The 23963-nt window shown below is 39.0% G+C and overlaps 1 protein-coding gene across 4 annotated transcripts in view; it reads left to right on the top strand.

Moving 5' to 3' along the window:
• Window positions 1-23963, top strand: part of nckap1 (NCK-associated protein 1) — a 76302-nt gene that overhangs the window by 35445 nt on the left and 16894 nt on the right. For all 4 annotated transcript variants that reach the window (XM_062057955.1, XM_062057957.1, XM_062057956.1 and 1 more), the window contains 12 exons: window positions 1854-1991; window positions 2060-2108; window positions 3547-3703; window positions 5480-5536; window positions 5843-5939; window positions 9626-9732; window positions 9794-9926; window positions 12582-12663; window positions 12730-12788; window positions 18131-18276; window positions 18374-18506; window positions 18602-18721. In XM_062057955.1, coding sequence (XP_061913939.1) covers window positions 1854-1991; window positions 2060-2108; window positions 3547-3703; window positions 5480-5536; window positions 5843-5939; window positions 9626-9732; window positions 9794-9926; window positions 12582-12663; window positions 12730-12788; window positions 18131-18276; window positions 18374-18506; window positions 18602-18721 — 1278 coding nt within the window. The remainder of the gene's footprint in view (window positions 1-1853; window positions 1992-2059; window positions 2109-3546; window positions 3704-5479; window positions 5537-5842; window positions 5940-9625; window positions 9733-9793; window positions 9927-12581; window positions 12664-12729; window positions 12789-18130; window positions 18277-18373; window positions 18507-18601; window positions 18722-23963) is intronic.

Genomic DNA, 23963 nt, shown 5'->3' with positions numbered 1-23963 from the left:
TAGAATAGTGCAATATTACAGTATACTACGTGCAGTACAACATAGTAGAATACTGCAATATTACAGTATACTACATGCAATACAACATAGTAGAATAGTGCAATATTATGGTATACTATATGCAATACAACATAGTAGAATATTGCAATATTACAGTATACTACATGCAATACAACATAGTAGAATATTGCAATATTACAGTATACTATATGCAATACAATATAATAGAATAGTGCAATATTACAGTATACTATATGCAAGACAACATAGTAGAATATTGCAATATTACAGTATACTATATGCAAGACAACATAGTAGAATATTGCAATATTACAGTATACTATATGCAATACAATATAATAGAATAGTGCAATATTACAGTATACTATATGCAAGACAACATAGTAGAATATTGCAATATTACAGTATACTATATGCAATACAATATATTAGAATAGTGCAATATTACAGTATACTACATGCAATACAACATAGTACAATATTGCAATATCCATCCATCCATCCATTTTCTACCGCTTATTCCCTATACTATATGCAATACAATATAATAGAATATAGCAATAATACAGTATACTATATGCAATACAATATAGCAGAATAGTGCAATATTACAGTATACTAAAAGCAATACAATATAGTAGAATATTGCAATATTACAGTATATTAAAAGCAATACAATATAGTAGAATATTGCAATATTACAGTATACTAAAAGCAATACAATATAGTAGAATAGTGCAATATTACAGTATACTACATGCAATACAACATAGTACAATATTGCAATATCCATCCATCCATCCATTTTCTACCGCTTATTCCCTATACTATATGCAATACAATATAATAGAATATTGCAATAATACAGTATACTATATGCAATACAATATAGCAGAATAGTGCAATATTACAGCATACTACATGCAATACATCCATCCATCCATTTTCTACCGCTTATCCCTTTCGGGGTCGTGGGGGGTGCTGGAGCCTATCTCAGCTACAATATAGTAGAATATTACAGTATACTAAAAGCAATACAATATAGTAGAATATTGCAATATTACAGTATACTAAAAGCAATACAATATAGTAGAATATTGCAATATTACAGTATACTAAAAGCAATACAATATAGTAGAATATTGCAATATTACAGTATACTACATGTAATACAATATAGTAGAATATTGCAATATTACAGTATACTACATGTAATACAATATAGTAGAATATTGCAATATTACAGTATACTACATGTAATACAATATAGTAGAATATTGCAATATTACAGCATGCTAAAAGCAATACAATATAGTAGAATATTGCAATATTACAGCATACTAAAAGCAATACAATATAGTAGAATATTGCAATATTACAGTATACTACATGTAATACAATATAGTAGAATATTGCAATATTACAGTATACTACATGTAATACAATATAGTAGAATATTGCAATATTACAGTATACTACATGTAATACAATATAGTAGAATATTGCAATATTACAGTATACTACATGTAATACAATATAGTAGAATATTGCAATATTACAGTATACTACATGTAATACAATATAGTAGAATATTGCAATATTACAGTATACTACATGTAATACAATATAGTAGAATAGTGCAATATTACAGCATACTAAATGCAATACAATATAGTAGAATAGTGCAATATTACATGAAGGTTTAGGTAAAAGTGTTTTAGTCCAACTAGAAAGTGCTAGGGGTTTTAGTCTGTGTGGTATTCACGCCACTTCCACATTTAACATGGAAGAGTTTTGGTGTGAGTCCCCATGACTGGTCTCTGTCGCCGTAGTCCCTGTCAGACGCTCTCATCAGTCTTCAGATGGTTTATCCCAGAAGGAACCTGTCGGCCGACCAGTGGAGGAATGCTCAGCTGCTCTCTCTTATCTCCGCTCCCTCCACCATGCTGAACCCTGCACAGTCCGACACAGTGAGTGGCCTCTTTTGCCCTCTTCTACCATCAATTCTATCACCTCATGAGCGTGTCTCCCTTCCCAGATGCCCTGTGAATATTTATCTCTGGATGCAATGGAAAAGTGGATTGTTTGTAAGTACCAAAGGCTAGGGATGATGTTTGATAAGGAATTATCGAGTTCGAGCCTATTATCGAATCCTCTTATCGAACCGATTCCTTATCGATTCTCTTATGGAGTCCAGATAGGTTGTTGTATATGGAAAAAAACACACAATATTTGGTTTAACAAAAGCTCACTTTTATTATATAATGAAAAAATAAAATCTAATAAATAAATAAATAAATATTGACTGTTACCCACCTAAAAAAATTAAATAAAATAAATAAATATTGACTGTTGTTACCCAAAGTATATTAAGTGGGATTTTTCAGAGAAACAAATATATACACTAACACAAAAACAAGCTATCTCTGTGATCACTATAGGTGTATAAATAATAATATAGTGTTAAATAAAATCAGTCCCTTGGGCACAAAACTGAAAATAATACAGCTCTCCAAAAAGTGCACTTCTGCTGCTATTGGAACATAACTGTTTGTTATGATGCTTTGACATTTTTGCACTTTATTTCTTTATTGAAAGAACATTCTATGAAGAGAAAAGTTGTTTGCAAATGTGGTTACAATGCTAAAAAATGAAAAGTTAAAGCTAAAAAAAGAAATACACTTTATTGAGTTAACATTATTTCTTTATGGGGGAAAAATGTTATGAGCTAGAGAATAAAACAACTACACTACCCAGCATGCAACAGGAGTGACGAGCACGCGCGGTAGCCCCGAAAAGTGTTGCATGTTGCCACGCTGTGAAAGTAACCGTCAAGAACTCAGCCTCGTCTGCATTATTTATAATTAGACAGACAACACATCTACAGTGTGATTTTGTAACGTTTACAAGGAAAGAAAAACAAAAGTTCAAAAAGGGAGATATGTTGTATATATATGTATGTGCTGCGGTGTCATATATGTTGTATATATATGTATGTGCTGCGGTGTCATATATGTTGTATATATATGTATGTGCTGCGGTTGTTTTAATAACGTTGCGACAGCTGCCGTAAAGGAGGTGCGTTGCTAGCCTGGTTGCTATGTTTCCGGTTGGTGGTAAAAGTGTTCGTCATGTGTTTTACCCTGCTCAAATCTCTCAGTAAAGTTATTCATTGGATTATACCTTTTGTTTTGAACTTTATTACACCTTGGAGCGCTTTTTCCCGTCCATTGTTTTCCTGCTTTCTCTATCTGCGCCTAATGACTGAGCTACGTGACGTCATTTCTTGTGATGTCCCACGGAGCATTTCTGGTCGGGACGGGATTCGAATAAAGAATCAACTCTTTTCCTTTACTATAGTGGTCTCGATAACGGGTACCGGTTCTCAAAAAGGGATTTGAGTCCGAGAACTCGGTTCTTTTCTTATCAAACAACCGGGAAAACCGGTTTCGAGTATCATCCCTACCGAAGGCACCCAGTCCGCACTTTGACCTGTGATGGATCATGTCCTCCTCTTCCGTCCAGTCGGCTTCATCCTTTGTCACGCCGTGCTGAACAGCGATGCAGCGGCGTTGTCCTTGTGGAAGCTGGCACTGCAGAGCTCCACCTGCCTGTGTCTGTTCAGGGATGAAGTCTTCCACATCCACAAGGCTGCTGAGGATCTCTTTGTCAACATCCGAGGGTAAGAGCGGACACACGAGTCCACGTCCGGGGTAAGTCAGAGGCGCTTGCCCCCAACATCACAGCATGGTGCATTCTGTCGCCATGCTGGAAGAAAAACAAGGGAAAATACTTCTCTGCCTCTTGACTATTGTTGATGTGCCTTTGAGCAAGGCACGCCGTCACCGTTTCAACGCTATACACTATACTACATGCAATATTACACTATACTACATGCAATATTACACTATACTACATGCAATATTACACTATACTACATGCAATATTACACTATACTACATGCAATATTACACTATACTACATGCAACATTACACTATACTACATGCAACATTACACTATACTACATGCAATATTACACTATACTACATGCAACATTACACTATACTACATGCAATATTACACTATACTACATGCAATATTACACTATACTACATGCAATATTACACTATACTACATGCAATATTAGCCTCCTGTAATTGGATATGTACAACACTATCTACAGCAGAGCGTGTAGTAATTATATTTACACAAATAATTGAATATGTACAACACAATAACTACAGAAGAGCATGTAGTAAGTCAATATACACAAATAAAAATGACTGCTCCCATCAGCCACCAAGAGGCACTGTGCTGTGATATTGTTGTCAACTTGCATTACTGCAATGAGAGACAATATTGTGTACATACAGTACAGGCCAAAAGTTTGGACACACCTTCTCATTCAATGGGTTTTCTTCTTATTTCCATGACTATTTACATTGTAGATTGTCACTGAAGGCATCAACACTATGAATGAACACATGTGCAGTTATGTACTTAACAAAAAAAGGTGAAATACTACTCAGTGGCCTAGTGGTTAGAGTGTCCGCCCTGAGATGGGTACGTTGTGAGTTCAAACCCCGGCCGAGTCATACCAAAGACTATAAAAATGGGAGCCATTACCTCCCTGCTTGGCACTCAGCATCAAGGGTTGGAATTGGGGGTTAAATCACCAAAAATGATTCCTGGGCGCGGCACTGCTGCTGCCCACTGCTCCCCTCACCTCCCAGGGGGTGAACAAGGGGATGGGTCAAATGCAGAGGACAAATTTCACCACACCTAGTGTGTGTGTGACAATCATTGGGACTTTAACTTTAAATAACTGAAAACATGTCTTATATTGTAGTTTCTACAAAATAGACACCCTTTGATCTGATTACTGTTTCGCACACTCTTGGCATTCTCGTTTCGATGCCTTCAGTGACTGCCCTCCCCCCGATCCCTAAGATCAGCCGATCAGCTGCTATTGACGGTCCCTGACACAAGGCTGAAGCTTAGAGGTGACAGAGCTTTCGCCGCTGCTGCTCCCAAGCTCTGGAACGACTTACCTTTGAGTGTTAGACAGGCCTCCTCTCTTCCTGTTTTTAAATCGCTCTTAAAAGCACACTTTTATTCCATGGCTTTTAACACTCTGTGATCTCCATCCTGCTATGGCGTCCCATAATGCACCTGCTGTGAATCTGTTTCTATGTTTTATTTGTTTTTTTTATCATGCTCTGTTTGTGTTGCGTTTGCTCGTTTTTCTTGTGTTCTCTTTTAGCCTGCCTATTGTACAGCACTTTGGCTACCCCTGTGGTACATTTTAAATGTGCTTCATAAATAACGTGGATTTGATTTGATTTGACAATCTACAATGTAAACACATTGAATGAGAAGGTGTGTCCAAACTTTTGGCCTGTGCTGTATGTGTAATGTAAATATATATATGTGTAAATAATGACATGTGTTTGACAGGTACAACAAGCGCATCAATGACATCAGAGAGTGCAAGGAGCAGGCTCTGTCTCATTCGTAAGAACCTATCCCAACATTATTTTTCTTCCTCAAACTAATTCCGTTCATCACCTACTTTCCTCTTTTCAACCGACATATCAGCGAGCTGCTCTTATGTTTCTCAGGGATTTTAACCCACGACTTCCTTACGCTGTCTTGATCTTTTTCTCATTTCCTCCCCTGTACTTAATCTGTCCCCCGCTTTCATCTTTGTTCCCATTCATCCACCATCGCCGTCTTGTACTCACTTTGCTGCCCTCAATGTGTCAAAACAATCTTGCGGCTGCTGTGTTCTGACGTGTCCTCCATTCTGCCGCCGCACAGAGGCTCCATGCACCGAGAGAGGCGCAAATTCCTCAGGTCCGCCCTCAAGGAGCTGGCCACCGTCTTAGCGGACCAGCCAGGGCTGTTGGGCCCAAAGGTAGTTGGCACACCATGCAGTGAAAAAAACTTAAGGAGACGTGCACTATTTCAAAGCATCATTCACAATGACTCTGTGAGACAAGAAAAGGGTTTTTATTTGTTGTTTTTTTTAAAAACACTTATCAATAAGTGGCTATCAGTGTAGCCAATGAGCGTCATCTATAGCGCCCAAAAAGCCCTCTATTTAAAACATCCAAAAACCACAAACAATACACTATTTACATACCGTGACCTGCATATTAAAGGCCTACTGAAATAATTTTTTTTTATTTAAACGGGAATAGCAGATCCATTCTATGTGTCATACTTGATCATTTCGTGATATTGCCATATTTTTGCTGAAAGGATTTAGAAGAGAAAATCGACGATAAAGTTGGCAACTTTTGCTCGCTGATAAAAAAAGCCTTGCCTGTACCGGAAGTAGCGTGACGTCACAAGCGGTACTGCTGCTCACAATTCCCCGTTGTTTACAATGGAGCGAGAGAGATTCGGACCGAGAAAGTGACGATTACACCATTAATTTGAGCGAGGATGAAAGATTCGTAGATGAGGAACGTTACAGTGAAGGACTTGAGAGGCAGTGATGGACGTATCTTTTTTCGCTCTGACCGTAACTTAGGTACAAGCTGGCTCATTGGATTCCACACTCTCTCCTTTTTCTATTGTGGATCACAGATTTGTATTTTAAACCACCTGGGATACTATATCCTCTTGAAAATGAGAGTCGAGAACGCGAAATGGACATTCACAGTGACTGAACATGTAAATACACGATTAATAATTCAGCTTTGCGAAGCTAAAAAAATAGAAGCTAACCTAGCTACGTAGCCAACGTGATAGCAGCAGTCTCAAATGCAGATAGAAACTACATTTAAAAAAAACCTGACTGGATGGATAGACAGAAGATCAATAATACTATTAAACCATGAACATGTAAATACACGATTAATAATATTCCGCTTGGCGAAGCTAAAAAAACAGAAGCTAACCTAGCAACGTAGCCAACGCGATAGCATCAGTCTCAAATGCAGATAGAAACTAAATTAAAAAAAACCCTGACTGGATGGATAGACAGAAGATCAACAATACTATTAAACCATGAACATGTAAATACACGATTAATAATATTCCGCTTGGCGAAGCTAAAAAACAGAAGCTAACCTAGCTGCGTAGCTAACGCGATAGCATAGCAGTCTCAAATGCAGATGGAAACTAAATAAAAAAAAAACCTGACTGGATGGATAGACAGAAGATCAATAATACTATTAAACCATGAACATGTAAATACACGATTAATAATATTCCGCTTGGCAAAGCTAAAAAAACAGAAGCTAACCTAGCAACGTAGCCAACGCGATAGCGCCAGTCTCAAATGCAGATAGAAACTAAATAAAAAAAAACCCTGACTGGATGGATAGACAGAAGATCAATAATACTATTAAACCATGAACATGTAAATACACGATTAATAATATTCAGCTTGGCGAAGCTAAAAAAACAGAAGCTAACCTAGCTGCGTAGCTAACTTAGATGCGGCGACGGGCGTTGTACGCTTTTGACGACACCCCGGCCGCCATCAGAGTCGGCAAGAAACATATATTTCCCCAAAGTTACGTACGTGACATGCACATATCGACACGCACGTACGGGCAATCGATCAAATGTTTGGAAGCCAAAGCTGTACTCACCGTAGTGCGTCTGCTATCCTGCTCAAAACACAACACAACCTCCTGGTGTTGCTGTAGTCCGCCGCTCCACCGGCTACAACTTTCTTATTTGCAGTCTCCATTGTCCATTAAACAAATTGCTCAATCGCTTTATTAACAAGCGGTAACTGGCTGTAGTTCAAAAAGTAACGCAGACACATACACGAGCTGCTGTTAGCCACAAGTCACGCTCACACACACTCAAGTTCTCCGCCAACTCACTCGCGCATGCGCGTTCCCCAAACCCTTAAAGACACAGTACACTAATGCAAATATCACAGATATTACAGTATTGTACACACATCGATCCCACCTACAACGTTCTTCTTTGCAGTCTCAAAAGATTCACCAACACAGATGTCCAGAATACTGTGGAATTTTGTCGAAGAAAACAAGAGGCTTTTCTATCGGGTCCGATGGGGTCCAACCACTTCCGTTGCTTTTGTGACGTCACGCGCATAAATCATATCCAAAGGAGTTTTTCAACCGGAAGTGTGTGTCGGGAAATTTAAAATGTCACTTTATAAGTTAACCCGGCCGTATTGACATGTGTTGCAATGTTAAGATGTCATCATTGATATATAAACTATCAGACTGCGTGGTCGCTAGTAGTGGCTTTCAGTAGGCCTTTAATCAAGTATTAGCAATGTTGTTATTGTAAGAGCTAACCCAGAGGAACTACTTTTAGTAACACAACAGATTGCTCACGGAAGAAGTATTGCGGCTGTTGACATACTGAGCCAGTGAGCTGCTGCATCACTTCTGAGTTGGTAGAAGGTCATTCTAGATTTTAAATCTGGTCTCTAACGTTCATAGTAGAAAGTTGTGGACATCAGACGAAAACTTTGACTTTCAATTCATACCAGGACAATGCCGGAAGACGTGGCAAAATGTTCGTTTTCTCTCAGCTTTTTTTTTTTTTTTAACCTGAAAGAATTATGATAATCACCTAAGCAGGGAACAGAAGTATTGTGCTGAAAGATACAACCATCCCATCAGTTTTAATGCTTTCCATGGGAATTAATGTGACATTAATGGGAATAAACATTGAAGGCAACATGCTGGATCTTGCAGTGTGATTATTAGCTAAAACAACCTGATTTAATGCAACCCTGCACTGTGCATTCCTCCATCATTCTATGTTTTACATACCGTATTTTCCAAGCTGTAGAGTTAAAGTTAGTCACACACACACACTAGGTGTGGTGAAATGACTCTTTGCGTTCGACCCACCCCCTTGTTCCAGGTGAGGGGAGCAGTGAGCAGCAGCGGTGGCCACGCTCGGGAATCTTTTTTTTTTGTGTGATTTAACCCCAAATTCCAACCCTTGATGCTGAGTGCCAGCTAAATTAGCAAAAAAAAGTGTTAAATTAGCTAAAAAAAAAAAAAAAAAAGAGTTAGCTTGTGTCAAATAGCAAGATGCATGGCCCTGGGGATATTGTACAGTAAGTGATTGTCTCAATGTTTGTATATCTTGTTTAGCACTTAGCAATACGGCTCCATGATGCTTAGTGTTTGACTAAAGCTGCATCTGTTTGGCACACAGCTTCTAAAACCTGTAGATCGTCCTCCTTATATTCAGGTTCAAAAATATAAGTTTTTGGATCATCATTTGTTCCAAAGTGGTCTTTGCTGTCTCTCATCAAGTCTGCCATGATTAGTAGTACTAGAAATAGCCAACAATGTGCTTTGTGAAATCAGTACGCCCAAAAATAAATGTTTTGGCAACGCTTAAAAATGATCAAAATATGAAAATATGACATGTAATAATGAATGTTACTACATTACATATATACATGAACATGGGGAGTGGGCCTTCGAGTGCACGAAAAGAGAAAGAGGTGTGTTCTTGCCTCACAGGGATTGCAGTTTACTGAAAGAAGCACAAAAAGTGACATGAAAACGTTTGACTTCCGCAAATGTTCACGGTCTGTGCAAATGTGCTCCAACTAAGCGCAGACTCTCTCTGTCCTCCTAGGCATTGTTTGTGTTCATGGCATTGTCGTTTGCCCGCGACGAGATCATCTGGTTGCTTCGACATGCGGACAACATCCAGAAGAAAAGCACAGATGACTTCATTGACAAGTATGCGGCACAAATGTTGTACTGGAGCGAGCCCTCAACATGAGTCGTCGTCTGTTTGTAGACACCTTGCAGAGTTGATCTTCTACATGGAGGAGCTGCGAGCTCACGTCAGGAAGTACGGCCCAGTCATGCAGCGATACTACGTGCAGTACCTGTCGGGGTTCGATGCCGTTGTTCTCAACGAGCTGGTGCAGGTACAATGAACACCTTTTGCCAGGTTTAAGCACTGAACTATCTATTAAACAGAACAAGGAGCAAGGAATCAGGCAGAGACGGAGTTCAATTTTGCTCATGAGGAAAACGCATGGAGCTGCACACTCAGTTAGGGATGATGTTTGATAAGAAATTATCGAGTTCGAGTCTATTATCGAATCCTCTTATCGAACCGATTCCTTATCGATTCTCTTATGGAGTCCAGATAGGTTGTTGTATATGGAAAAAAACACAATATTTGGTTTAACAAAAGCTCACTTTTATTATATAAGAAAACAATTTAATCTAATAAATAAATAAATATTGACTGTTACCCCCCTAAAAAAATAAAATAAAATAAATAAACATTGACTGTTGTTACCCAAAGTATATAAAGTGGGATTTTTATTTATCATTTATTTTTCAGAAAAACTAATATATACAGTAACACAAAAACAAGCTGTCTCTGTGATCACTATAGGTGTATAAATAATATAGTGTTAAATAAAATCAGTCCCTTGGGCACAAAACTGAAAATAATACAGCTCTCCAAAAAGTGCACTTCTGCTGCTATTGGAACATAACTGTTTGTTATGATGCTTTGACGTTTTTGCACTTTATTTCTTTATTGAAAGAAAATTCTATGAAGAGAAAAGTTGTTTGCAAATGTGGTTACAATGCTAAAAAATGAAAAGTTAAAGCTAAAAAAAGAAATACACTTTGAGTTAACATTATTTCTTTATAGGGGGAAAGATGTTATGAGCTAGGGAATATAACAACTACACTACCCATCATGCAACGGGAGTGACAAGCATGCGCGGTAGCCCCGAAAAGTGTTGTTGCATGTTGTCACCCGTGAAAGTAAACGTCAAGAACTCAGCCAACACGCCTCGTCTGCATTATTTATAATTAGACAGACAACACATATACAGTGTGAAAAACAAAAGTTAAAAAAGGGAGATGTGTTGTATATATATGTATGTGCTGCGGTTGCTTTAAGAAGGTTGTGACAGCTGCCGTAAAGGAGGTGCGTTGCTAGCCTGGTTGCTATGTTTCCGGTGGGTTGTAAAAGTGTTTTTCATGAGTTTGTACCCTGCTCAAATCTCTCAGTAAAGTTATTCATTGGATTATACCTTTTGTTTTGAACTTTATTACACCTTGGAGCACTTTTTCCCGTCCATTGTTTTCCTGCTTTCGCTATCTGCGCCTAATGACTGAGCTACGTGACGTCATTTCTTGTGATGTCCCACGGAGCATTTCTGGTCGGGACGGGATTCGTTCCGAGGGATCCGAATAAAGAACCAACTCTTTTCTTTACTATAGTGGTCTCGATAACGGGTACCGGTTCTCAAAAAGGGATTCGAGTCCGAGGACTCTGTTATTTTCTTATCGAACAACCGGGAAAACCGGTTTCGAGTATCATCCCTACACTCAGTTACAGTGTCACTCCACGCTCTGAGGAACAGCCCACGCGCCCCCCATTTTATTCAAGAGTTCCCTAATTACATGGCTGAGGCTGCCTCTAAAGGGAGGGATCACATATTATGCAAGCAGCTCAGTAGACACTACGTGATTATTCAGAATGGAAATGTGCCGAGCCTTGTGATTTGGCCCTGTCTCTGCTTTGTCCGCCCAGTGTTGCGTTATCTTCGTTGAGGTGCTTGAGGTCCGTCCTTGGCTGTTAGCAGGCTGAAAAACAGAAACATGTGCGGCGAGGCAACTCCTAACTTGCAGTGGAAGATAACAAGTTATGTGCCTTTGCACGAAAAGAAAAAGTACAGCTCAAGCACATTAAATAATAACTAGAGCAACGGCCTTTAAGCATATAAGTTGTGTGATAACTTGTATATAATTATTCTAACACCTTTCTTCATTTGGAGTTGATTGCCATGTAAATGTTTTTCAAGACACCAACATTGATCCAACACACTGTAGTAAAAACTTAGCAGGACTTTGTATTTGAAGATCTTTCTGCTGGCTGCAGAACCGGTTTACCTTTGAGTACCAGTAGAGTAACTTCACCTAAGCCAGGGGTCGGCAACCCGCGGCTCCGGAGCCGCATGCGGCTCTTTGACCACTCTGATGCGGCTCCACTGCATACTTGCCGACCCCCCCGATTTTCCCAGGAGACTTATGGATCTCAGTGCCTCTCCTAGATAACTCCTAGGGCAAATATAATCCTATTTTCACTCTAATCACCAAATTAAGGGCCTGCCCTAATTTCACTGAAGTAACTGTCCTCTATAGCATTTACAAACAGCGTGCCAGCCCGGCCACATGTTGTATATAGTTTTTACTTGCACACGTAGGAGACAGCAAAGCATACTTACTCATCAGCCACACAGCTTACACTGACGGTAGCCGTATAAAACAACTTTAACACTGTTACGTTACAAATATGCGCCACACTGTGAACCCACACCAAAAAAGAATGAAAAACACATTTCTGGAGAACATCCCCCCCCCACAAAAGTGTGGCGTCCCCCTGAGAAACCGCAGTTTATTTAACCTTCAAGTGCACTTTCATGTTCAGCATGGTTTAGTACTCTCTGGATCCCCGCTTCTTCTCTCCATCAGTTTGTGGCTCATTGGCCTCGAAAACCTTGGCACATGTACACAACTCAACATGTTCACGGTTGCTCTTCTCTGTCCGCTAGAACCTGTCTGTGTGTCCAGAGGATGAGTCCATCATCATGTCTTCGTTTGTCAACACTATGACCTCCCTCAGTGTCAAACAAGGTGTAACTTCAGTACTGTCACCATGGAGACCACAGCTGTGCTAAGATGTTCTGCTCTGCCTTGCAGTGGAGGATGGGGAGGTGTTTGACTTCAGGGGCATGAGGCTCGACTGGTTCAGACTGCAGGTGACAAAGCAACTTTCCAAAACTACTTTCCAGATAAGAGACCCTAAAACGGGGTCAACAGTGATCAATAATTGAAGTTTTGGTGTATGGTTGAGCACTGGGTCAATAAAGGAAACATTGTAAGCCAAAAAGTGTCACATACAGCAGTGGTCCCCAACCACCGGGCCGCGGCCCGGTACCGGTCCGCGGACCGATTGGTACCGGGCCGCACAAGAATTTAATTTTTTTTTTTTTTTTTTAATGAAATCAACATAAAAAACACAATATATACATTCTATATCAATATACATCAATAAAGCCTGCAGGGATACAGTCCGTAAGCACACATGATTGTATTTATTTATGTAAAAAAAATATATATATATATATATTTTTTTTTTATGAAATCAACATAAAAAACACAATATATACATTCTATATCAATATAGATCAATACAGCCTGCAGGGATACAGTCCGTAAGCACACATGATTGTATTTATTTATGTAAAAAAAAAAAAAAAAAAAATTTAATTTTTTTTAATTGAAATCAACATAAAAAACACAATATATACATTATATATCAATATAGATCAATACAGCCTGCAGGGATACAGTCCGTAAGCACACATGATTGTATTTATTTATGTAAAAAAAAAAATTTTTTTTTTTTTTTTTTTTTTAATGAAATCAACATAAAAAACACAATATATACATTCTATATCAATATAGATCAATACAGCCTGCAGGGATACAGTCCGTAAGCGCACATGAATGTATTTATTTATGTAAAAAAAAAAAAAAAAAAAATTAAATTTTTTTATTTTTTTATTTTTATTTTTTTATGAAATCAACATAAAAAACACAATATATACATTCTATATCAATATAGATCAATACAGCCTGCAGGGATACAGTCCGTAAGCACACATGAATGTATTTATTTATGTAAAAAAAAAAAAAAAAAAAATTAAATTTTTTTATTTTTTTATTTTTATTTTTTTATGAAATCAACATAAAAAACACAATATATACATTCTATATCAATATAGATCAATACAGCCTGCAGGGATACAGTCCGTAAGCACACATGATTGTATTTATTTATGTAAAAAAAAAAAAAAACATTTTTTTTTTTTTAATACATCCCCCCCTCCCCCCCCCCCGCCCCCACCGGTCCGTGGGACAAATTTTCAAGCGTTGACCGGTCCACAGCTACAAAAAGGTTGGGGACCACTGACATACAGTACAGGCCAAAAGTTTGGACACACCTTCTCATTCAATGCGTTTTCTTTATTTTTATGACTATTTACATTGTAGATTGTCACTGAGGGCATCAAAACTATGAATGAACACATGTGGAGTCACGTACTTAACAAAAAAAGATGAAATAACTGAAAACATGTTTTATATTCTAGTTTCTTCAAAATAGCCTCCCTTTGCTCTGATGACTGCTTGGCATTCTCTCAATGAGCTTCAAGAGGTAGTCACCTGAAATGTTTTTCACTTCACAGGTGTGCTTGTTTACAAACTGAAGGAATAATCCCCTGGACACTCGAGGCCTTTTTGGCAAAAAGCAAAGGATTTAAAAGAAGAGCAAATTGCAGTTTTTTGTTTAGTTAATGTGTAATATTGTCTTTGTGGTGAACAAACAAATGTATGTAATCAAAGAAAATAAGGAATTAGCTGAAATATTGTGTTGACTGTCAAGAGCACTCACCATAAATAGATTTAAGAATGTACAGTTAGTACATGCGATCTGTATCGGTATTGGTATCGGGCGATCTCACTCATGGATGATCGGTATTGGAATCGGCAGCATAGTACCTTGACTGGAACAGCCTCAGCTGGAACTAATCCATGCTCCGAAATACAAAACCAGTGAAGTTGGCACATTGTGTAATTCGTAAATAAACACAGAATACAATGATTTGCAAATATTTTCCAACTTATATTCAATTGAATAAACTGAAGAGAGAAGATATTTAATGTTCGAACTGAGAAACTTCATTTTTTTTGCAAATAATCATTACCTTAGAATTTAATGGCAGCAACACATTGCAGAAAAGATGTCACAGGGGCATTTTCACCACTGTGTTACATGGCCATTCCTTTTAACAACACTCCGTAAACGTATGGGAACTGAGGAGACACATTTTTGAAGCTTCTCAGGTGGAATTCTTTCCCATTCTTGCTTGATGTACAGCTTAAGTTGTTCAACAGTCCGGGGGTCTCCCTTCTGCTATTTTACGCTTCACACATTTTCAATGGGAGACAGGTCTGGACTACAGGCAGGCCAGTCTAGTACTATTGTGACACATTCAGAATGTGGCTTGGTATTGTCTTGCTGAAATAAGCAGGGGCGTCCATGAAAAAGACGTTGCTTCGATGACAACTTAGCTTTCACTGTTATGCTGATGACACCCAACTCTACATGACCAACACGCCGGACTGTAGTCAGCTGGAGGCGTGTCTTAATGAAATCAAACAATGGATGTCCGCTAACTTTTTGCAACTCAACGCTAAGAAAACGGAAATGCTGATTGTCGGTTCCTGCTCAACACCGACATCTATTTAATAATACCACCTTAACATTTGACAACCAAACAATTACACAAGGCGACTCGGTAAAGAATCTGGGTATTATCTTCCACCCAACTCTCTCGTTTGAGTCACACATTAAGAGTGTTACTAATAATAATACCTGGGATTTATATAATAATAATACCTGGGATTTATATAACGCTTTTCTAAGTACCCAAAGTCGCTTTACATGTTAAAAACCTATCATTCATTCACACCTGGTGGTGGTAAGCTACTTTTGTAGCCACAGCTGCCCTGGGGTAGACTGACGGACTAAAACGGCCTTCTTTCATCTCCGTAATATCGCTAAAATTCGTCCCATTTAGTCCACAAGCGACGCTGAGATCATTATTCATGCGTTCGTTACGTCTCGTCTCGATTACTGTAACGTTTTATTTTGGGGGCCTCCCTATGTCTAGCATTAAAAGATTACAGATGGTACAAAATGCGGCTGCTAGACTTTTGACAAAAACAAGAAAGTTTGATCATATTACGCCTATACTGTATATACCTTTATATATATATACATATATACCTATACTGGCTCACTTGCACTGGCTTCCTGTGCACCTAAGATGCGACTTTAAGGTTTTACTACTTACGTATAAAATACTACACGGTCAAGCTCCTGCCTATCTTGCCGATGTCCCGACAAGAAATCTGCGTTCAAAGAACTCCGGCTTATTAGTGATTCCCAGAGCCCAAAAAAAGTCTGCGGGCTATAGAGCGTTTTCTATTCGGGCTCCAATACTATGGAATGCCCTCCCGGTAAAAGTTAGAGATGATACCTCAGTAGAAGCATTTAAGTCTCATCTTAAAACTCATTTGTACACTCTAGCCCAGGGGTCGGCAACCTTTACCACTCAAAGAGCCATTTTGGCAAGTTTTACAAATTAAAGAAAATAATGGGAGCCACAAAAAAAAAATTAAATTTAAAATGATAAACACCGCATATAAAGCTTAAATTGCTTTGTGCTATGTTAACCAGGGGTCTCAGACACACACACCGGCACGCACTTTAATATGGAAATTTGATAGCGTCATACTTGCCAACCCTGTCATTATTTCCAGGAGACTCCCGAACATCAGGGCATGATGGCACTGCTTTTGGCGCCCTCTACAGCCTGCCCAAACAGTATAACTGCTCGACCACATGTAGAATGCAGCTTCAGCTTGCTCACGTAAGTGACAGCAAGGCGTACTAGGTCAGCAGCCACACAGCTTACACTGACGGTAGCCGTACCGTATAAAACAACTTTAACACTGTTACGTTACAAATATGCGCCACACTTTGAACTCACACCAAAAAAGAATGACAAACACATTTCTGGAGAACATCTGCACTGTAACACAACATAAACACAACACAACAAATACCCAGAATCCCATGCAGCACTAACTGTTCCGCTCAACAGACGCACGGAGGGGAGGGTGGGGGTTTGATGTGTGGGGGGGTTTGGTGGTAGCGGGAGTGTATAATCTAGACCGGAAGAGTTAGGGCTGCATGGGATTCTGGGTATTGGTTGTGTTGTGTTTATGTTGTGTTACGGTGGGATGTTCTCCAGAAATGTGTTTTTCATTCTTTTTTGGTGTGGGTTCACAGTGTGGCGCATATTTGTAACGTAACAGTGTTAAAGTTGTTTTATACGGCTACCGTCAGTGTAAGCTGTGTGGCTGATGAGTAAGTATGCTTTGCTGTCTCCTACGTGTACAAGTAAAAGCTACTTACAACATGTGGCCGGGCTGGCACGCTGTTTGTAAATGCTATAGAGGACAATTACTGCAGTGCAATTAGGGCACGCCCTTGATTTAGTAATTCGAGTGAAAATAGGATTATATTTGCCCTGGGAGTTATCTAGGAGAGGCACTGAGATCCATAAATCTCCTGGGAAAATCGGGGGGGTCGGCAAGTATGCAGCTGAGCCGCATCAGAGTGGTCAAAGAGCCGCATGCGGCTCCGGAGCCGCGGGTTGCTGACCCCTGCTCTAGCCTTTAAATAGACTCCCTTTTTAGACCAGTTGATCTGCCGTTTCTTTTCTACTCTGCTCCCAACCCGGGGTGGACCGCTAGCCTGTCCATCAGATGGGGACATCTCTACGCTGCTGACCCGTCTCCGCTCGGGATGGTTCCTGCTGGCCCCACCATGGACTGGACTTTCGCTGATGTGTTGGACTTTCACAATATTATGTCAGACCCACTCCACATCCATTGCTTTCGGTCTCCCCTAGAAGGGGGGGGGGGGTTACCCACATATGCGGTCCTCTCCAAGGTTTCTCATAGTCATTCACATTGACGTCCCACTGGGGTGAGTTTTCCTTGCCCGTATGTGGGCTCTGTACCGAGGATGTCGTTGTGGCTTGTACAGCCCTTTGAGACACTTGTGATTTAGGGCTGTATAAATAAACATTGATTGATTGATTGATTGATTTGTTGCTCCAAAACCTGGAGCACAGATGCTGGCTTTTGAACTTTGCGCCTTTAACAGTCCGGATGGTTATTTTCCCTCTTTGGAATGTAGGTTGAAAGGGATTTGCAAATCATTGTATTCTGTTTTTATTTACGATTTACACAGCGTGCCAACTTCACTGCTTTTGGGTTTTGTAGCACATGTTCATATAACTGCTCTTCAATTGTTTTGGTGGATTTAGAAAATGGGGAAAATGTTTCAATGTCTGCATGAGAAATTATCAGTTTGTAGCTGTTTTCAAAGCTTGTCAAATGTTGTATTTGTATGCCATAAAATGTGATCTTGAAGTTGCGGGATGGTGTTTCCTCTGTACAGGCCTACACCAGCGTGTCCAAAGCCAGCCTGGGTATCGCCGACCACAAGGAGCTCGGCAAAATGATGAACACCATCATCTTCCACACCAAGATGGTGGACTCGCTTGTGGAGATGCTGGTGGAGACGTCCGACCTGTCCATATTCTGGTAAACCGTGCCGTGTTATTATAGCGGCAGTCACTTACTCACGTGAGAGATGCTGCCATGAAAACTCACTGGGTTTGTGTCTCCCTGCTTTGTGCAGCTTCTACAGTCGTGCTTTTGAAAAGATGTTCCAGCAGTGCTTGGAGCTTCCCTCGCAGAGCCGTCACTCCATCTGCTTCCCCTTGCTTTGCACACACTTCATGTCCTGCACGCACGAGCTGTGTCCCGAAGAGGTGAGCGGATACACCCTAAAACATAATACATCTATTATTATTATTAGCATATTGACATAATCACCTTGTCTTGTGCATTTTGCTTGGTCCTGCAGCGTCATCACATAGGAGACCGCAGCTTGTCGTTGTGTAACATGTTTTTGGATGAGATGGCCAAACAAGCCCGAAATCTGATCACTGATATCTGCACTGAACAATGTACCCTCAGTGACCAGGTAGGAAGACACACCTACAGTATTAATGTTGTCATTGCAGGTAAAAGTCAATAATTCAATAGTTTTGGCAAAACATACCAGACATCCTGTAATACTGTAAAGTGAAGGACATGAGAGGATTCTGATTGAAACATTTAAAATAAGGGTTATGATTTTGAATAATATGACAATCGTTGATTGATTGGGACTTTTATTAGTAGGTTGCACAGTGAAGTACATATTCCTAGGGATGATGTTTGATAAGGAATTATCGAGTTCGAGCCTATTATCGAATCCTCTTATCGAACCGATTCCTTATCGATTCTCTTATGGAGTCCAGATAGGTTGTTGTACATGGAAAAAACCCCACAATATTTGGTTCAACAAAAGCTCACTTTTATTATATCATAAAAAAATAAAATCTAATAAATAAATAAATATCGACTGTTACCCACCTAAAAAAATAAAATAAAATAAATAAATATTGACTGTTGTTACCCAAAGAATATTAAGTGGGATTTTTCAGAGAAACAAATATATACAGTAACACAAAAACAAGCTGTCTCTGTGATCACTATAGGTGTATAAATAATAATATAGTGTTAAATAAAATCAGTCCCTTGGGCACAAAACTGAAAATAATACAGCTCTCCAAAAAGTGCACTTCTGCTGCTATTGGAACATAACTGTTTGTTATGATGCTTTGACATTTTTGCACTTTATTTCTTTATTGAAAGAAAATTCTATGAAGAGAAAAGTTGTTTGCAAATGTGGTTACAATGCTAATAAAGGAAAAGTTAAAGCTAAAAAAAGAAATACACTTTATTGAGTTAACATTATTTCTTTATGGGGGAAAGATGTTATGAGCTAGAGAATATAACAACTACACTACCCAGCATGCAACGGGAGTTACGAGCATGCGCGGTCGCCCCGAAAAGTGTTGCATGTTGCCACGCTGTGAAAGTAAACGTCAAGAAGTCAGCCAACACGCCTCGTCTGCATTATTTATAATTAGACAGACAACACATCTACAGTGTGATTTTGTAACGTTTACAAGGAAAGAAAAACAAAAGTTAAAAAAGGGAGATATGTTGTATATATATGTATGTGCTGCGGTTGCTTTAAGAACGTTGCGACAGCTGCCGTAAAGGAGGTGCGTTGCTAGCCTGGTTGGACGTAAAAGTGTTGGTCATGTGTTTTTACCCTGCTAAAATCTCTCAGTAAAGTTATTCGTTGGATTATACCTTTTGTTTCGAACTTTATTACACCTTGGAGCGCTTTTTCCCGTCCATTGTTTTCCTGCTTTCGCTATCTGCGCCTAATGGCTGAGCTACATGACGTCATTTCTTGTGATGTCCCACGGAGCATTTCTGGTCGGGACGGGATTCCACTCTTTTCCTTTACTATAGTGGTCTCGATAACGGGTACCGGTTCTCAAAAAGGGATTCGAGTCCGAGGACTCGGTTCTTTTCTTATCAAACAACCGGGAAAACCGGTTTCGAGTATCATCCCTACATATTCCGTACAATTGACCACTAAATGGTAACACCCGAATAAGTTTTTCAACTTGTTTAAGTCGGGGTCCACTTAAATTGATTCATGATACAGATATATACTATATACAGATATATTACCCATACACTTGGGTAAAACAGAATCCATCCTGTTTGGGTCCCACATCAACCTCAAGAAAGTCAATGACTTCAACATAAAAGTGGGTGACATTGTTATCACCAGGAAAGATGAGGTCACCTACCTAGGTTCCATTCTAGAGGCTAACCTTTCCTGTGATAAAATGGCAACCAAGGTAATCAAAAAGATTAACCAACGAACGAGATTTCTCTACAGAATTTCCTCTCTGGTCAACAAAAGCACCTGGAGGATTCTGGCGGGAACTCTCGTTCAACCCTTTTTCCATTACGCATGCACCTCCTGGTACCCTAGCACCTCCAAAACCCTCAAATCTAAACTCCAAACATCTCAGAACAAGCTAGTCAGGTTACTTCTAGACCTCCACCCCAGATCCTACCTCACTCCTACCCACTTCTCCAAAGTGGGCTGGCTCAAGGTGGAGGACAGAGTTAAACAACTTGCACTGAGCCTGGTCTATAAAATCCGCTACACCTCCCTGATACCGAAGTACATGTCAAACTACTTCCTTAACGTAAATGACCGCCATAACCACAACACCAGGGGGAGCTCCACTAACCACGTTAAACCCAGATTCCGAACTAACAAAGGTCTTAACTCATTCTCTTTCTATGCCACATCAATGTGGAATGCACTCCCAACAGGTATAAAAGAAAGGGCATCTCTATCCTCCTTCAAAACCGCAATAAAAGTTCACCTCCAGGCAGCTACAACCCTAAACTAACACCCTCCCCGGATTGCTAATAATCAAATGTAAACAATCAAATGCAGATACTTTTTCTTTTTCTTATGCCTTCTGATCTCTCTCTCTCTCTCTCTCTCTCTCTCTCTCTCTCTCTCTCTCTCTCTCTCTCTCTCTCTCTCTCTCTCTCTCTCTCTCTCTCTCTCTATGTCCACTACTTGATGTCCATATCCCCCACACCCCCCTCCACACCCCTGATTGTAAATAATGTAAATAATTCATTGTGATTATCTTGTGTGATGACTGTATTATGATGATAGTATATATGATAGTATATATCTGTATCATGAATCAATTTAAGTGGACCCCGACTTAAACAAGTTGAAAAACTTATTCGGGTGTTACCATTTAGTGGTCAATTGTACGGAATATGTACTTCACTGTGCAACCTACTAATAAAAGTCTCAATCAATCAATCAATCAATCAGATATATACTATCATCATAATACAGTCATCACACAAGATAATCACATTGAATTATTTACATTATTTACAATCAGGGGTGTGGAGGGGGGGGGGTAGGATATGGACAGCAAGTAGTGGACAGAGAGAGAGAGAGAGAGAGATATCAGAAGGCATAAGAAAAAGTATCTGCATTTGATTGTTTACATTTATTATTAGCAATCCGGGGAGGGTGTTAGTTTAGGGTTGTAGCTGCCTGGAGGTGAACTTTTATTGCGGTTTTGAAGGAGGATAGAGATGCCCTTTCTTTTATACCTGTTGGGAGTGCATTCCACATTGATGTGGCATGGAAAGAGAATGAGTTAAGACCTTTGTTAGTTCGGAATCTGGGTTTAACGTAGTTAGTGGAGCACCCCCTGGTGTTGTAGTTTGACATGTACTTCGGTATCAGGGAGGTGTAGCGGATTTTATAGACTAGGCTCAGTGCGAGTTGTTTTACTCAACATCAAAACCCGAATTGTCATATTTCAACAAAAAAAAAATCAAGTCTCTCCTCAATAAGACATTTAACATCTTTGATAGCATCTTCCCTTTCAAGAGTGGAATATTTTTAGCACATAAATTGTTTTAAAAACCAGATGCTTCTGGTTGTATTCTTTTTAAGTTTTTGAACCAGCTTGCCCCTCCGTCTTTACAGATTTTTACGCAGAAAAAATTAACCAGGGTTTTCCCCTACATGTGATTGAACATGGCGCACCGCCACGGCAAAATAAAAGCCGCCACACCTTCAAAATATATATATATTTTTTTTTCACATGAAAACAATTTAAGTATTATATTCAGTGTTTCCCACACATTCATTTATTTGTGGCGGCCCGCCACGAAAGAATTACGTCCGCCAAAAATAGATTTTTTTTTATTTTTAAATTTTTATTTGTATTTGTATTTTTTTTTTTTTTTTTTTTGTCCTGTCCAGCTTCTCAGGCAAGTCATATAGTTGATGTAGATGCCCATATCGGCTGTTCAGATTTACTTTACAAAAGAGAAGTGTAGGATACTTCTCTTGTTGCCTTATTTGTATTTGACCACTACTGTTTTCTGTTTATTTGTTACTGACTGTGGCAGGACATCTCTGCCTCTGTTTCACTTTATGTTGCTGGTAAATAATATGGTTGTAGTAGTAGGCCAAAGTTAAATTATTTAGTATGCACTAATTAAAGGGGCCGAGCTTTAAGAGACATTTTAGCTTTTATATTTTATAAGATATATTTTTTGTAAGAACCACAATTAATAAATATATTTCAGTGAATAACTTATTGTTCAAATCTGTATATAAATATGTACATAAAGTGTTGTAATTATATTGTAAAATGGATGGATGGACGTTTAAAACAAAACTGTTATTATTAATTAGTAAGTATACATTTTTTGAGCCTTTTTAGAGAAAATCATATCATTGTAGTAAATTATGCAAATTACTCGATGATGTCATGGTGACCACGCCCATAGCCACGCCCCCACCGCTACACAGGTATCTTGGCAGCTTATGGGAAACACTGATATTGTATAATTGGATATACTGTATCAAGTCTAGTATTTACGTTTTATTGGCCATAATACGTTTGAAGAATGTCTCAAATATAAAAATGCTTTATTTTGGAAAAAAAACCTTCATTCTGTAAAATTGTGTCGCTTTTGTTAAGTTTATACCAAACTATATTATCAATTTAATGTGATTCCTACTTGTATGTGTGTAAATCATGTACTTTCCTTCCTGTGCTTAGTTTTACCGTGACTTCATTGTGGAGAATATCAAAAAACCAGAAGTTATTTTATCATATGTACTTCAAAGGACGGTCTATGTATTTGGCAAACTAAATTACAACATTCAGGGTGGGCAGAATATAGTGTGGCCTATGTTACCTTTTACAATAAGCAGCAACAATTGAAAAATGGAGCAAAACAATATGATATAGGAAAACATATGTTATAACAATAACATATGTTAAATATATATAAAGCTTTTGTTTAGCCTTTTTTTTAAAGAATATATGTGCATAATTACCAATCAAATTAGTCATGATGTCATAAATATGAGGATATCATATTGACCCTGCCCCTAGCCATGCCCCCACAGCCACATTTATAGTGGCAACGATCAAGTCGATACTAGAGGGTTACCAAGGGGTGATTGTAGAATCCAGCGATGTAGGACTAAACTTAGTCAGATGTTTGTATCATTGTCTGTTAATTGTATCAGAGGCATGTAGGCTTGGAACTCTACCAGCTCAAAACTATGACAACCTTTATAAAACAATGCTTCAAGACAAACATTGCTCATGTGTTATGTGCACTACGAGTTGATCACCTTTGATGTTTTTTTAGTATAAGACCTCAACCAACCTAACGCTCCCCAAACGCTTGAGAACACATTTCGCAAGAGTGTGTGATCCATGAGCGTGCCAATC

The sequence above is a fragment of the Entelurus aequoreus genome, linkage group LG09 (genome assembly GCF_033978785.1).
Source record: "Entelurus aequoreus isolate RoL-2023_Sb linkage group LG09, RoL_Eaeq_v1.1, whole genome shotgun sequence".
Classification (NCBI taxonomy): domain Eukaryota; kingdom Metazoa; phylum Chordata; class Actinopteri; order Syngnathiformes; family Syngnathidae; genus Entelurus; species Entelurus aequoreus.
Note: the sequence above shows the minus strand (reverse complement) of the source record. Positions and strands in the feature narration are given on the sequence as shown.